We start from the raw sequence: 17,327 nt of genomic DNA, 5'->3' as shown, positions 1-17,327 counted from the left end.
GGCCCCGGCAGATGAACCTCAGGATTAAAGGGTGGGCTCAGTTCAGCGCACGCTGGGTCTCACCTAAAAAATCCACTGTGCAGGCTCGAAGGGTTAATGACCTTTCCCAAATCTTCGCTCGCGAAGACTGGCCATTATCTCTGTAGAGGACAACAAAGTAAACCCTGCCAGCATCAATTATATGATTTAGGTAATTGATAAGTTTATAGGGGCACCTAACTCACACAGTATTTGTGTATAACCGTGATAGTGAAAGGTACACGCACACACACACACACACACACACACATATATATACATATAAAATATTCATAGTAAAAATGCAGGGGCTCCTACAAGCGAGCTTTCAGTGCAATAGCAGGAAGATTTGCAACAGGAAGATGCACTGCAATATTATCACTAAAAAGAGCTCTGGGACAAAAGGGAAAAAGTAGATAATGCCTGAAATATCACGTGGTATTTTGGAGACATGTAGAACAACTGCGATGCTAAGATACATAGGTCAAAAAGTCTCAGTGATTAAAAACCCTCTTCTTCCACAACCATCTGTTGCATATATTAGTTACACTGGGACATCTTCAGAAAAAGCGTAGGGAAAAAAAAACAAACTGCGAATGGCTGGAGTTGTACTCCATGAGAAAAGACTGAAGAATGGAGTAAGCGCTCCTATACCACACTTACATCAAACTAATCAGCCCTAGGTTTGCTGTGACATCTTTATGGCCCAAGCACATTCATAATACACACAATCTTTTAGAGAGCAGAGCTTAACAAGAAAATAATGAAAACATAGTCACAAAAATAAACTCAAATGAAAAGTCAGTTATTTCACAGAGATTCAGTTCAACTTGCTTTGTCACTAATAAACATACAGATCACGTATACGAATGCCAATGTCCAATACACAGTATTCATAGACCATAGGTTGTTCTTTTCAAGTTAATTTTAAATAAAAGCCATGAAAATTTCCTTGAGTAAAAGTGACTACCATTTCCATTTGACCTGACATTGAGAACTGAAATAATATTCTACATACAGTAACAATGCAAAAATTGGCCATGAATCTGTACACTTCTTAATCCTCTAACAATTGGTACACTTGAGGATTACAAGTTGAAATAAACACTCAGAAACCACCCTGAAAGGCTGCAAAAAAGTGCTTTAAAACCATTCATTCATTAATATCCTCTTTTTGTAGAACAAAGCCAAAAATATCAGTCACACAATATTAACCACATACAGTCTGAGAAGCCAAAATATGAAAACCAGACTGTTGCTGGCAGACATATTAAACCTCCCTGAAACATAAGGCATTACCTAGACTACTGTCAATAATACATAGTCTCTACTCAGCCAACATGCAAGAAGCACATTGCCCTAATTCCTGTGTGTATGCAGCTCATCTTCTAACGTGGCTCTTCAAATAAAGGTGTGCAGCAGTGCTGTGATCACTTTCACACACACCCAAAAAAGAGAGATTTACAAAAAGAGCCATGCATCAACTTCCTATATCCCCTGAAAAATCTAATAATAAAATGTACTGTTCTCATATGTTCTGCATACTTGTTTGGCTACTGAAAAGGCTAAAGTTGCTTCAAATTAACCACAGGGATCTGGATTAGCACAGAATCCCCTAACATATTCCACTTATCCATGGCACAACAGAGAATGTCTCATGAGAGCTGCAAGCCTAGAGGCTCAGGTACAGCATTATAGATTCTATTCACACACAGCAATCATGGCTGCTTTTTAAGATGTGTCATGTAAAATATAACATTATTGACCTGATATCCCCTTTTACAACAGAAGTCCACAGGAATACTGAATTTATGATTGATTTCACTTCAGTATGAAGATGTTTTTTGTAACATCACCTGCTACTAAACTTCATTAATTCTTATTGTCTAGACTAGAACCTATACTGTTAACATGAAATTCTTTCTTCCTAGCATCTTCTTTAACACCAGTGACTGAAAGGCAAGTTATCATCAACTGATATAGCATAGTGAACTGCCAGAGAAAGCCTAAGTGGTATTTTAGAAATAGTGGCAAAACACATTATTGACTGTGTGTCCTTGCTGCACACGAATTAGAGTTTTACTGTTCTTCCCAACAGCATTCCTTTGACGGTAAAATAAAGCAAGGAATTTCTATCACTGAAAGTTTGTTCATATATATTAAAAAAAAAAGAAACCACAAAAACTACAGCAATGAAATACTTAGAATGATATTTTAATGCAAGAAAAACTAAGAAATGGAACTTAGTAGTATCCTGAATACCTTTGCCTTTTTATGTGAAAATACTTTACACATTACTATCTATAAAGAGGATATTCTATAAGGTAATTATCAAGATGCTGTAAAAGTGTTGTAATTCTGATAAAGAAAATTTTAGAAAAAATCTGCAATATTGTGAGGACAGAAAAAAAAACTTTTATTACTCTTGCAATAAATTCAGACCAAATTATAATTTTCATTGTTTTGGAGAAGCACTTTGAGTTCTTAGTATGGAATGTAGAAAGAAGCAGTAGTTTGAATATTCCAAAATGGAGAACAGCAAAAAAGGCAACATCTAGGCTAAAATTGTTCTGAATGTTGTCACCTCTCAAAACAGTCAATGCACAAAAAAAGTTTTCCTGAGTTTGCAGTTGTTCAAAAAACTACTAAATTAAAAGCTCTGTATTATCAACAGCAGGAGTAAGCAACTTTAAAATAATTTTATCTTTTTATAGATAAATTATCATATTATAAAAAGATTCAGGCTAACCCTGTGTGCCCAACATTTGGATGCTCATAGGATACTATTTAAGCAGACTCTTTGGAATCCTTGATCATTTGTATATGGGTGTACGGAAGTCACTTTCACTGATACTTCCTGAGCCTTCTAGACTTCTGTCCTTAAATATCCTCCATAGGAATTAACTTCCTTTAAAAAAAAAAAAAGAGTGGCCACAAAAATTCAGGCCTTCTCAGAGGCTCCCCTGACGTGGAGACCACTCACATCTAATTGAGCAATTGGCACTGAAGACCTACACTGCCACTCCCCTTTCTCAGATACCCAAATCACCAAGCAAGAGCATTGGAAGATAACGGCTTTGTTCTTCTTCCATTTCAATGTAGTGTAACAATTTTTGGGAAGAGACAGAAGGCAAAAAATAGAGCTGCCACATCTGAGATCTGAAAAAGGTCTAATGAGCTAGTCATGATGTATTCATATGTTATTTTTAAGGGAAGACTCATGTTTTAAAACATGTCTTTTAAATTGGCAACTTTGCTTTCTACAGATCTACTGTCTCCAAGCATTCAGCTCTACTCAGCACAATGGCTATCGTCCAAGCAAGGGGTACTAGAAAACATTTGGACATAAAAGCTGATACAAATTTAAAAAAAAAAAGTTCCAGAATATAAGTAAATTAATATTCTAAATATCTTTATTCTGCCAAATGTATGATTACTTTTTTCCTATCAGCTGAAGGAACAACACCGATTAAAGAAGCTACTACTAATCTCTTCTTAGTAATTTAAATTGCTCTCCTGAAATAAGCAACCACAACTCCATGGTACGGTTAGGTCTGTCCTTCTTCCTCACCATATATACGCTGTCTTCTGCTCATACCACATATCATGCCTACTTCTGCATATCACAATTGTCCACAAAAATCAATACCCTATGGAAAGAGTCAAAACAGACTATCCTCCTCTGTGCAAAACAAGACATTTATTAAAGGACATATTCTTCCTTTCTAAAAGAAAAAAAAAAGACTACAAGTTTTTCCATGTCAACTTCACAACTTCACAAGAATTGTCAAGTTAGAAAATGAAAGTCAAACTACTTGGGAAAAATAAAGAGCTGCATTTGCACAGTAAAATTTTATCACCACTGACGGCGATATCAAAATATTCGATTTGATTCCTAAATGCTGATACAAGTTAGCAGGAGAAAACTCCAGTGAAAAAAGAAGAGTTGTAACACATAAACTAGGCACTTCAATTCAAAGAACGAAGCAATTAATATCCTCTCATGGCTGCTCCTTGTCAGAGCAGCCCTAAACTATTCAAACAGCTTCACTCAACAGGCCTGTTCTCCACATAGTCCAACTAAAATGAAAGGGACTTTTCCAGACATGGTGTCACCACAGGAAAATACACAATATTACCTACTAGGATTTGGTTTGTTTGTCTGGTTGGTTTTAACCAAATAAATCCAAAATTAAATTGGCCTCTGCTTTTGAATACTTCTCATCAGGAATGTTGAATTATATTAATTAAAAAAAAATTAAAAAAAATATTTATTCTCATCTTTGACATTGCTTGAATTCTGAACCCGCAGCTGAACTAAATTTTTTGATACTGATTAGCTGCTAGAAGTAATTCCAAGTTATTACTTGGCAAGGTTTAGCATTGTTACTTTATACTTACCTTAAAACACAGTTACATTTTCCAGGAAGTTCAATGTAGCTACTGCATTTCAAAACATACCACTTTCTATAACAAGTTCATCTGCTCTGTAAAATGCAACAGCTAATTCAGCTCTGGCATGAGAATTTCGAGACAATGGGGGAACAAGATGTACTTATTCATCTTTCCAGAGATTTAGGAATGCTTGAGACCCTCTCTGGGTCTCAAAATGCAGGATGCTTTAGCTCACTGCAAGAGTAGTATATGCACACAGTTCAACAGTTACTTAAAAGGATATAAAAGCATGAGAGGTAAAAAGGAAAAGAGTATGGGAAACCGGAAGTAGTTTATAGTTGCCACAGTTCAAGATTTTTTTAATAGCAAAGAGTCTCCTTGTTTTGCATTTTAATTAGATCGAATGCATTTTCTACTGTCAAAATAGGGATGACTTCACTAAACTTGTGTAACTTCTGTGCATTTGTTTGTTATTATTAACACCTTCATGTTACCTCTGTAGGCTATTGAGTTTATTGTACTGCAAATACTGTTGGATATCTGTTGTGTCCTCTTCACTTTCACAGACCTTCACTATCAGTTTGACCATTAAATTAATGGTATTGTTCGTGTTAGCTCTAACATTAGAACTGCTGCTCTAAGAAACAATCAAAGACACAATTTCCCTTCAAATTTCAAAAAAATCCCCCAAGAATACTATGAAAATGACTGGATAATGCATTTACCAAAACAGTATGACACACTGTCACAGCACATAAGCATAATGCACTTGGCATCAGAAGATTCTACAGAAATGTTGTTCACCAGCCCACACAGCTGGATGTATACAGTAACTCCTTTTCAGAACAGCACCAGGCGGCAAATAGAATAAGTGCATTTCACTTCTAAAGAGACAAGCTGAAAGCAAAAGTATTAACAGAGTGTCATGGCACATTTTAATACCAGAATCCTAACAGCAATAGAGGTGAGTACTTATGAAGTACACCAGAACTTCATAATTACACCACATGATTACATATTGCTTTGCATATAACTTTCTCTAAATGGAGGATGAGGAATGTGGGAAACTGTAATTCTGAAGAATGCTTTTTTTCTTTAACTTGAACTACAAACAAATTATTGCTATTTAAACAGATGTTATGCACATATGCATGCATGGAGACTTACACAAATAAATATCATATAGTTTAACTTATGAGATATATGATTCCAAAAACATATTAACTTTGATTTTCAAATGAAAAAAAAATAACTGTGTTAAAATTCCCTACAGGGAGCAGGGCCAAGCATGCTATTCCCAGAACCTTAGAGATTATTAAACATGATACTGTCAGACTAACTAATTGTTATTTCAATCACTTTATTAGTCATATACCATATAAGAGATGTTTCATGGACAGGTTGCTCAAAGCCCCATTCAACCTGACCTTTAACACTTCCAGGGATGGGGCATCCACAATTTCTTTGGGCAACCTATGCCGGTTTCTCACCAGCCTCACAGAATACCCACATGTTTCTCCAGTATAACTGATTAGCAACAGTAATCTCCTACTATTCCTATTAAGCTTCATCAAATATTTAGGAATATTATCATTCTTCCACATAGCTTGAATAAGTTAAAACCTATCAGATATTATCACCTAGTTTCACGGCTAGTTAAAATATCTGGAAGACCATGGGGACAACTTCAAAGAAATTCAGCACATGATTTATATAAAAGTATGTACCCTGCCTTCTGAAAGAAAATTTTCATCTAGAAAATATAGTATCTAAATTTTTCTGTAGTCCTGTTAAATTAATCATATTTCATCTCAGAGAGTACAAAAGCATGCCATAGGCTAAATGTGGTTTAAAAATGTGGTAATTATTTTTGGATTCCTTCTGCAGTAAGGATGCTAATTTGAATACCTAGTGGTACAAGTAAAACAAATAAGGAAAATGAAAGAACAATGTGTTATTGCTTCAGTTGCAGCTTGCTGGTACACCTTTCAAATGAAATACAAGTCTCATGTATATCCTGCTTGATTTATGTACTAAAAACCTGTAATTTTTCTTTTTCCATGTCCTTTTGATATTTTTTTGCCACCATCTTTCTTTAAGGTGAGAAAAGAAAAAGCAAATAACTTACAATGACAACTATTTCTATATTGTTTTCTGTTACTACCCTCCTGTTTTCTGCCCTTTCACCCTCCTCAGACCAAACCAATTGCAACTTTTACTTCAAAAGCAGAAGACCTATCTCCTGCTCAACATTCTCTATATAATGCTAAGCTGTCAAATGAGGTCAGTTTTCCCCTTTGATATATGAAATCCAAAGGCATTCTACTGTGCATGTTTGAAGTATGAATAAAAAGTGATACATGTCAACATTTTTGTCCAAACTGCAGAAATGTGTTAGTAGAGCAATGTGAAGGAATATAGATGGGTGACTTCCAACTACCTTAATGGCAGCCTGGTTCAGCATCAATTCATCACATCAAAATTTTACTCCATGCTGCACATAAGTAATAAAGTAATTTACAAAAGGCCATCTGTATTGACTAAGAGCTAAGAAAGGGTATTTTTTGAGAAAGAAAACATTTTGCATTTATTCTACCAAGGCGTCTGTAAGAATATTTATTTTGTCTGGAATAAGAACAGTAAAAAGCAAAAATAAGCAGCACAAGCTTCTCTCTTTGGCCCTTGTTTTATTTTCACTGTAAAAATAACCTTGTCAATAAAACGGGCACGTATTTAAACATGAGGAATCATACATTGATGAGTATTGTTTCAGATTAATTTCAGATAATGCCTGCAGTATACACCTGTGATTAAAACATTTCTCCTAGCTTTTCTCCAAGAAAATTATTAGCCAAGAAACGTATTTCATCTTCAACAGCAGATGAAAACTTACCTTATTACAAAGTCATGGCTATCAATCTCTTTCCCACAGCTACTCCTCAGAAGGATACCAGAATTCCCAACAACTGCACATGTTTTAAATCGGCGATTCTTCATCGGGGAAACTTCAGGGAGAAGGCTGTGCAAATCCTGAGAAATGTTTAGGGTGCGACGCCTGTCCAGTACATAATGAATTACATCTCCTGGCTTGAAGCTGGTTTTGACCACTGAGACATCTCTTTCAGCATCCAAGAACTGAAGAATGTTCTTTCTGCGTTGACAGAAAAATGCACAGATAAAACCCAACGCTCCCTGCTAGAGTTGAGTTTATCTAAACAGCAATACAGACTGTACAAGGCATACAACATAAAGCAGAGGGGAGGCAGTGTCAGTCATACTAAGGTCATTTCCCATGCTCTAGGATGGAGTTAGAGAAAAGCTGTTAGGAGGGAGTTCAGATCATGGTTACAATATAACACATAAATACTACAGAAATAGAGCTTAATGACTTCTACAGACAAAGGTACCGAGAGACCAAGGGAAGATAACTTTGGAAATTAGAAGGCATACGGTTTTTGACTATCTTTACAAAATTTTGGAATAAACACATTTTTAAGAAGGACTGTGGCGTTTGTTTTCACAGAAACACAGTTGAATATATGAAGTATTTATGATTTAAAAAATATTATCTCTTAGAAATCAGCTTGGTTCAGAAATGGCTGTGTCTCGTATGGATTCTTATTTCACCATAAGAGGAACATACTCAGTTAGCATAAACTTCCTCCTAATTAACTGAAGTTCAGCTAAAGTTATCCTAATTAACTTGAAATGAGAACACCCACAGTCTTTTGTATCAATTTAAACAAAAATTAAACTAAAATTTAAACTGCAAATTAAACTACTGCCACTCAGGGTCTAGTCAAGCTGTTAGATGAACTCAAAACCACTTATAAACTCTTCATCACTTTGAACCATTTACTGTGCTTCTCTGCAACTAATTGTTTCAACTGTTAGACAGGTTCAGACACATGTGACCAAAACATGTTGTTTTAATAAGGTACCATGGATCAAGTGAACTATGGCAATTAAACAGTTATCTACTACCAGCCTAGAGCAAGTAACAGGTCAAGAATGATTGCTTTTTTGTCAGCTGAAGAAGTCAAGTCATGGTAACTGTACCTGCTTATGGGGCTAGTGCATCGGGATGCTCTGCCTAAGTGTGGGTAAAACAGCTCATACTTCACTCTAATTGCAAAAGTTATCAGTAGTGGATGGAGAAGGGTGGATGACCCTACTTTTGGTTTTGAAGAATGCTGAGACTGCTCTGACTTGGCAATTCTAAAGTTAAACATTTTGGGGATGTGAAGAATAATCTTTCCTGACAGAAACTGGCACTGGTGAGGATGCAGCAGACAAAGCCACTGATAAAGGAACGAACAAGCTGATAACTCACCTAAAGCTGCTGAGTTGACACACCTGGCCCGAACACATATGACTGACAGTTAATCACTAATACTACAAAAGCCCATCACCTCTTTTTAATGGTAGGGATTTCTAACACAGCCCTTCTTGGAAAGTGTGTGGAGATTCCTCCTTCAAGTGGGAACCCCTCTCAAGGTTACTTCTCAAGACTGAGCAAAAGAGACTTGCCCACAGTCACCAGTATGCGTTGAGTACCATCAATTTCTGCTCAATAGTTTTGCTAGCTTTAGCATCATTGCTTCAATATGGCTTCAACAAATAGTGCACTATATTAGTAGGTATAATTCTCTATATACTGTGTCACAAATAATTCTGATCAAAATATTTTAATCTAATAATTATCATTATGATCATCAATAAATAATTAATTTTATTAATGTAAGTATATTTGGGTTTTCATCCTTAATCCTGTGGAACAAAATTAGGTAAAGGTTCAATTGCACCTATACAATCCTTTAGACATAAACTGGTGACCAAGTCTGGGGCTAAGACTGAATCCAGCCATTCAAAGCTTCCATTCTGCCAATGACAGGTGGGTACTGGCACACTTTTCATACATAAGTTCAAAAGAGGCACTTAATAACTGCAATGGAATGACTAATGTATGAGATGACTAATACCTGCACTGACAGCACTGAGCAGTTTTCAGTATACACTCGACATAAAAAGCTGGGAAGGACTCCAGGTCGGAGCTGCAAGAGCCACTGGCAGCTCAGGAATAATAAGCAAAGCCTTACACACTTGTGTCCACCCTTGCTCTGTGAAGCATGTATGTGTGTGAAAAGACATAAGACCACATTTGAACACAAGTACAATACTCTCAAGGAACTGAGCAGTGCTGAGCTGGGGCAGGGTGTTCAGCATGTGATAATTCTTACAGACACTTTTGCCTCTGCAAATCCAACAAAACAACAAAATCTTTATATTTTCCACTGTTTTCAGTAAGTAAAGTGGAATTTGAAAGAGAACAGATATTTTGTTAAGAGGATGTTATTTTTACGTATTAAGTTTTTAGAGCAGAACTTCCTTAGAGAACATCAAAACAGGAAAACATAACTAGAGATGCCACTCTAGCAGTTGCAACACTCAGTTACAGCCATAAAGGGGAAATAATCCCCCACAAGTTAAAAGGGATGAACTATAGAAACATCCATGCTCACGAGCCAGGTCTTGTGTCACTGCCTCGAGAAGGAAGAATGTCTGAATCTTGCAAGCAATGACACAAAATACTCACCATGCAACAGATCTTAAAAGCCACAGGGGAAGTGAAACACGATAAAAATATTTTTCAAGTGATTCTTCACATTTCTTAAACTAGGGCAGAAAAAAAAAAACGGGAAAGAATCTCTGGTATATCTTGGGCTATCAGTTACAGCTGTCATGTATGAATGACAGTATCAGAGCAAAGACAGTTTGTACCGAGGCTCAGAATAACAGAGCAGGATAGGCAAATCCTAAGTGTTTCTTTTGGTAAGACCAGGCCAGGTATTTCCATAAAAGGAAGATGACTCAACTTCAGCCTTTAAGTTGAATGGGCTTAAAATCTCCATGGGTTTGACAGCTTTACTTAGTGGGCCCTCTGCAACAGATACATGAATTGCTACACAATGAAAAAGAGCAAGAAAGAAGCAACTGCCCAATCTAGAAGTATTAAAATCTACTAAAAGTATTCGTTACCTAGGAGGAGAGTTACTATAGCTGGGTCTGTAAAGGATATGACAAATGCATCAAAAGCTATGAATAGCATCACCTAAGCTATCCAGAGACTCATTTCACCTGCACTCTGACTTGAGAAGGGGTGACCACAAATGAGTCTCAAAAAGCAAAAAAATTACGTGAAGTGTAAGAAACCTAAAGTTCTGACTACAAAAAGTCACATGTGATCACCAGAAGATTCGCTTTAGTAATTTAAAGCATTCATCCATGACACCCAGAATGAATGGTCCTAAAACTGTTTCTTGATAGCAAACAAGTAGCAATGTTTGTGCATGAATATAGTATCCAATGTATTATTTAAAAAAGAGGAAGGCAGTGAAGTTATGCAAACAGTGCAAAAAAAAATAAAAGCACCTTGGCTTCCATTATTAATTTGGTTATTTACATTCAAAACTTGTTTATCTATATGATTGTAGAAGTCCTCCAAAAAGAGTTTCACATGGACCTGAATTAAAATCAGATAATCAACCACTTACTTAAAACAGCTGAAATTTCTAAAATGTCTAAGGAATTTATTTTACAAAAAATTTTTGAGATGGGCAGAAATCACTGAATCTTAGTATCTTCTCATATTTTTAAAAATGTTTTCTTATCTGAAGCTGTCATTTGCATATTCAATTAAAAGTACACACAGGTATTACAGTACACAATAGAATCCTCATGTAAGAGATTTGCTAACATTAAAATATTTTTATTGATTTGTCTGACTCTATCCAGATATCTTTTAATACTGAAAGAAATATGATAAAGAATGCAGAGTTCATGCTATTGTTTTAAGTTCCTCTGTGCTACTGACTCATCTGTACCGTGGGGATAGCAGTACTTCCCATTTTCACATAAGTGCTAAGAGGAAAAAAAAGTCTAAGGGATGTGACAAAACCTGAACACACGTACATGAGTGTTTCAGTCAGTCTAGATGCTGATTAATAAAAAGAACTTGTTTAAACGTCTGTTCTGTCTCACAGAATAAAAAATAGCACAACAGGGTTATTCTTATTAAACAGACATGACAAAATAATGTCAAGTAAGTGCTAATCCACTTCAAGCTGCATATAAAATTCGAAGTAACCTCAATTCCACTAAGGAAAAAAACAGCATGATTTTTAGCAAACCTTGCAGCAAAGGTGTTCTGCAACCTTAAGCTACGATGTATAAACAAACAGTTTTATTTGAGGTCTCCAAGTTTTGTTATGACAAATAAAACTCTATCATGGGTGTAGCCTGAACACTTTTGTGGGCAGGTGAGACAGATGTGGCTTGCTCTTATTTTAAGCCAAGCAGTTGTTTGCAACATCTTTACTTGACACACAAAAACACAGTGTCATAATCTGTGGTTGACCTAAAGTTTTATTTCGACAACCAGAAACAAATTTTCACAATATTTAAGTATGTACTTAAACTCCCAGTTATCTGATAAACTTCATGTAACAGACAGTAATGTCTCTGCACAGCTTTCCAAATGTTGTAGCTATGTATTGCTCTGGGGCAATATGGTGATATTTTTCTCCTTTTCTTCCTTTTTTTTTTTAGTTTTATTTTGTACTGTAGCCTTTCTATTACGAAGTTGTTGTAATGTCAAACTATTCTTCATCTGCCGCAGAATTGTGTGGATTAAGGAAAGAAAATAAACCACTAAATCATTTGACTTTTAAGATTACAAATAATTTTATATTTTTAGAAATTCTCAAGAAGATTGATGTATGACCTCCAATGCTTTTCCAGGGAAAATCGTTTCTTTAGAGGAAGGCAGTGCCAGAAACCCTTGCTGCTGGGGCATTTGGGCTCGTCTGGACAGTAACCATGACAGTAAGCCCCTAAAGGGCATCCTCAGTGCCCAGGAAGCTGGGCTAGATCACCAGCAACCACATTATGGAACTAAGTGTTTACCTAATCCTCTCTATGTGCACTGAAGATGTGCCTCTATCTACAAGTCTTCTAGACTGTGTTTATCTAATACGTTCCTAATAACCTCTTGTGGTAGGGACTTGGCAAACTCCCCATGCAGCCTGCATCAGTGCTTCCCTAGCCTTATCAGAAGCACAATACTTCTCATGCTAGCTCTTCTCCCACAGTAACTTGCCTGTGGATGGCAGACTACACTCTTGGCAAAATCCTTCATTTACTTGAGAATAAGAAGCCACTCAAATTTTTTTTTAAACTTTTATTTTTTAAGCTGTGCAGGTCACACTGTAGATTTCTGATTCCTCTTCTTGCTCTCCTGAAGACTTTCTCTGATTCACACAAGTCTAATAAACAACTCAATTTTTTAACCCTAGCAAGTCCTGACACTGCTTCATTCTCCCCAGTTGGAAGGCAGAAGGTGGGTCTCAGCCTTTGAAATCACCAAGGACTACAGCCTAGATAAAGCATGCTTTTTGTCAGCTAAATTAGTTTAAAAAAAAACAAAACACAAAAAAACAAACTCTCTGGTCACAAAACGTCACAGCTTGCCCCTGTAGATGGCTGCAGTTCCAGCTCCTGTTGGCTTCCTGAGGACGCAGTGGAGACTGTGGGTGTTTGCACCTGTTGGGTTTCGCTTTAGTCTGACTAAAAGGAAGTTTAAAGAAAACCTCTTCAAGGAAAGCAGATTTAGAATCATAGAATAGTCTGGGATGGAAGGGGACTTGAAAGGTCATCTAGTCCAACCACCGATTTGGATTCATTAAAAACACACCTAACTGCAAATAACCTTGGGACAATTCCTGGCAGCCCCCAGACAACAGAGGCCACACAAACAGTAATGCTGGAGAGTGGGCACGCAAAAGGAAAAGAGGACTTTTAAACAGACCATGATTCAATTTAGGCTTACCATATGCCAGCTTTTCATGAGGATAAGCAAGGTAGAGTAAGACAGACAGGCAAGCAAAAATCCCCTGAGGTTTAGTATGACTAAACCAGACCAGAAAGCCCTAGTTCCCATGGAATCTTTGACACACAGAAGATCTGAAGGAAATAGTGCAAATGGCCCCAAAATGTTGCTCCAAAAGCTTCAGAGCAATTGTAGTGCTCCATTGCCAGTTCAGTACATACTGCTTGCACTTCAGGGACTTATCGTAGCTGCTTCATGTAAATTTGAAAGACAAACAATGATAACAATCTGAACCTTTCTAAGGAGGAAGCTGCCCTTATTTTTTTCTTTAGATGCTTTTAACATCTTACAAGTTCTCACACTTTTCTGACAGGAAATTTTCTGTTACATTGCAGAGATAAATACATCCTCAATGTACTTTTTTTAAATTTTGCCTTCCTGCAATTCAAAACCTTCTGTTCCTTCCAAGAGAAGTGCCCATATTTAATCAAAAATAAGTGTGAGAAAATCACACGCTGAGACATCAGACTGTAGTTCATTTCATATAGGTCAGAGATGTGCTGGCATCAGCCCTGTGTGGAATTCTTCCCCAGATAGGTTTGCACCATCTCAGACACATCCCTCCTTTCTGAAACTATGGCTTCCAGTACAACTGAAGTTTCCTTATTTCCATAACCATAAGGAAAGCCTTCACATTGCTACAGAGAGTAGAAAGGACTTAAGACATAAAACCTTAGCACATGATGGATTCTCTTCCTCATGACTGAAATCATTCAGACAGAAAGGGAACCAAGAAAGCAATCTTCCTTCCCTAGACACAAGAATTATCTATTATTCTTCAAAGAAGTTGTAAGCAATCAGAAGGTAACATCAGTTGGAAAAATCACTCGCCCACCAGACCAATCATGATTGGCAAGGCATCAAATTTCCCACAGTCTCAAGTAATTAATAATACCAATAACGTCCTCTTCAATCACAGAAAGTCTAGCTCTTTCTTCTTATGTCTGCTTAACATCTCCAAAGGACTGCTGCCCTCCCAGGAGAGCTGCTACACTCCTCAGACTACCTTTTCTGGCTGCAAAGTCCCAGAGCACCAAAAACCAAGTGAAAGCTTCCCATCCTTCCATGGGGTCCTGATAAAGGAGTTTTTTCATTCATTGACTCCTATCTGAGCCTGGCCTTGCCAAGAATTCACCTTTGAGGCTGATAGACTGGTCACCATCCTAAGCAAAAATAAGTGGACGGAGGTGATGCCCACAGTCAACAAAGCAAATAGCAAAGTATAATATTCCAGATGCCAGCCAACTAGGTTCAACATACTGTTGACCAACAGTCCTTGCACAAAGCAAGGCTCACTATCAAATATTTTCTTTATTCTAAAATTGTTAATGCAGGTGTAAAGCTGATATAATACATAAAAGTAGCTGTCATTTATGGGTGATTGTAAGTTTTATGAAATATCTTTATGCTGTACACTAATGGTTTTACAAATTATTTCCCCACTCCTAAGAACTGAAAATGTTTTATGTATAATTCAACAGGCACTAGCTTGTTTTTTGTTTCTCTCTTACCGTTACTTCCTACGGTCAACCTCACACCACAAGACCACCAACCACTGTTCATGTTAATAGTTGCAATAATAAAGCTTGAATCATCTTCATGGTCTACACAGTGCACGTAATGTACTTTGGAGGGCTGAACAGTTAGTTAAACCACAAGAACATTCTAGGACTTCACTAGACACATTTGAAGTTAGTCCTGGTAGGTGTGTAAGTGTAAAAATACAGCCAAAATGCTTCTTACTGCTTTAACAGGGAAGAAAGGTGTATAGCAAACCACCTGTAAAAGTGAGAGAAAGCAGATCATTTAGTCAGCATCAGACTGAAACACATCTCACAAGGGGCTGCATGTGGCTTCCTTAGTGAAAAGCTTGCCAAATGTCCCTCCCTCACTGCTGAGTACCATAACTGAATATGCCATGCTATGTCAGCAAAGAGGATTTCTGGAAAGACTGTGACTGGCTGGTAGCACTGGTTCCTTTCATATAGTTCATGTCAACTTTTGGCCCTACGTCACAATAATTTAAATTCTTTTACTGGTTCAGTTAAAACACCTGCTCTCCGCCTCAGTGCTCATGATGGTAGCTATTTCATCTCGAAACAGGACTGGCAGTGTGGACATAACCTCAGCTTGATGCTCTCTACTATACAGAAAATGTTAAGATACAGCAGAATCTCTACTGCTTAAGTTAGTGTACAAGATACACTTTTTTCTTCACTGTATTTATGAGACCCTCCCAAAAAATTAAATCCTTTCCTGCACAATATTTTTTAAAAAAATATTATCATATCATGATGCTTCTTAAGTGCACAACAGTAATTTATTAAATGAATGTTCCCCTTCAGCCAACAGTAAAGAAAAAAATTATTTTGCAACTTGTGATTTTAGTACATTGAGATGATACACATGTACTAACAGGCTGGAAAAAAAATCTAAACCATTCTCTATTATTTTACCTCTTTGTCTGAAGGATGTATTTTGCATCTGAAATAGGTGGAAAATTAGCATAACCCAAGCTCCATTTTATGTCTTAATTTTCATAAAAAAAGTTATTGTCATATTTTTACTTTGTTGTTTGGCTTGACCAGCAAGGCATATTGGATTTACAGGGTTCTGAAATATGATACTCAATTTTTCAACAAAATGACTGAGAATAGTTATCTGTTTCTACTTATAGTCACTCAATGACTTCCAAATCAGTTTACTTCACAAATAAAAACAGTTGTTTTCTTCCAATTGTCAGACCCATAGCCTATGAAACAAAGTTTCAATAGTATTCCTCTAAAGTTACTTAATATTTCTCCAACATAAATTGTCAGTTATATGCATACAAATTTTAAATACCATCACTGATGTTGACAATCTGCTTATCTTTCCTAGACTGTCCTGGAGCAGAAATCAGCCTTTATGGAACAACCATACACTGGTCAAACAGGCTGAAGGATGATTCTGGATCAAACTCCATTCCTAAAATGCACCTCAGCTGCATTTCAGAGTGTCCACACGGTCTTCATCAGTAGGAAACACAGCTAAATGACTGAGGTCCTTTAACCTAGACAGTCAAGGAGTGGGGACTCCACAGAACACTTACCAAGCAGCTGAGTGACAGCTACATCCTCCATAGTATTAATTTTCTGCCTACTAAAATCCTGCTACGCTTTCCATCCTTTATGCTGCTTCTTGGCTTTTTGCAATGGGGCTGCACTATGTCCATCATACCACAAGGCTTCCAGAACATCAGTCCTTTACTACAGCTCCACACATTTCTGAGCTACCTTTATCTTCTGCGTGTTTTAGGATTAGGGACATAAAATAGCAGTCATTAAAAAAACCCTCAAGTTCCTCATTCAGAGAAGCCATGCTTTCGTACATGGAAACAATGCCTGTTTAAGGAGTTTGGAAAAAGTCCCTTAATTTACAAAAAAACAATTACAAAACTTAAAAATAAGTAGAAAGGGAAATCACACAGAAACCACATTTTAATTAGACCAAATGTCTATTCAAAATCTTAACATTCAGAAAATCAAGTCTAGTCTGCTATGCGATTGTTGCTAAAAATAGTTATTTTCTCTCATTTTTCACAGAATGCAACATTCCTAGTCCTCCACACTGCCAAGTCACGCTCCACATGCTTCTTTCACTGGCCACCTTCCTGATGAAGATGGGGAAGGTATGACAGAACAACATTAAGAGGCATCTGCTTGTTCTTCTCTCAGGGTGCACAGACACACTATGAATACTAACACATATCATAACTATCCACTCACTCTAACTCTGCTACTGAGTTGCCCCAGCAGCAGCAGCCTAAAGCTCTTTTTGGCCTTTCTGACTTCAAGAAAGAAAACTGCCTAGGACATGGATACTGTCAGTGCCTGACCTGCCATGTGGACCAATCATGGTCAGTGTTGGATTCACAGCACTTGATGCCCTGGCTCTTGACTCCTGCACCTAAGCTGTCTGTCTAAGC

General features: G+C 37.0%; 1 protein-coding gene across 1 annotated transcript in view; it reads right to left on the bottom strand.

Annotated features, from left to right (window-relative positions):
- ST8SIA4 (ST8 alpha-N-acetyl-neuraminide alpha-2,8-sialyltransferase 4) overlaps positions 1–17,327 on the bottom strand; it is a 59,609-nt gene that overhangs the window by 36,132 nt on the left and 6,150 nt on the right. The window contains exon 4 of the mRNA XM_017812755.1: positions 7,307–7,564. Within this exon, the coding sequence (XP_017668244.1) occupies positions 7,307–7,564 (258 nt within the window). The remainder of the gene's footprint in view (positions 1–7,306; positions 7,565–17,327) is intronic.

Source organism: Lepidothrix coronata, unplaced genomic scaffold, assembly GCF_001604755.1.
Source record: "Lepidothrix coronata isolate B3197 unplaced genomic scaffold, Lepidothrix_coronata-1.0 Scaffold37, whole genome shotgun sequence".
Classification (NCBI taxonomy): Eukaryota; Metazoa; Chordata; class Aves; order Passeriformes; family Pipridae; genus Lepidothrix; species Lepidothrix coronata.
The sequence above is the reverse complement of the archived record's forward strand: the minus strand, read 5'-3'. Positions and strand labels throughout refer to the sequence as shown.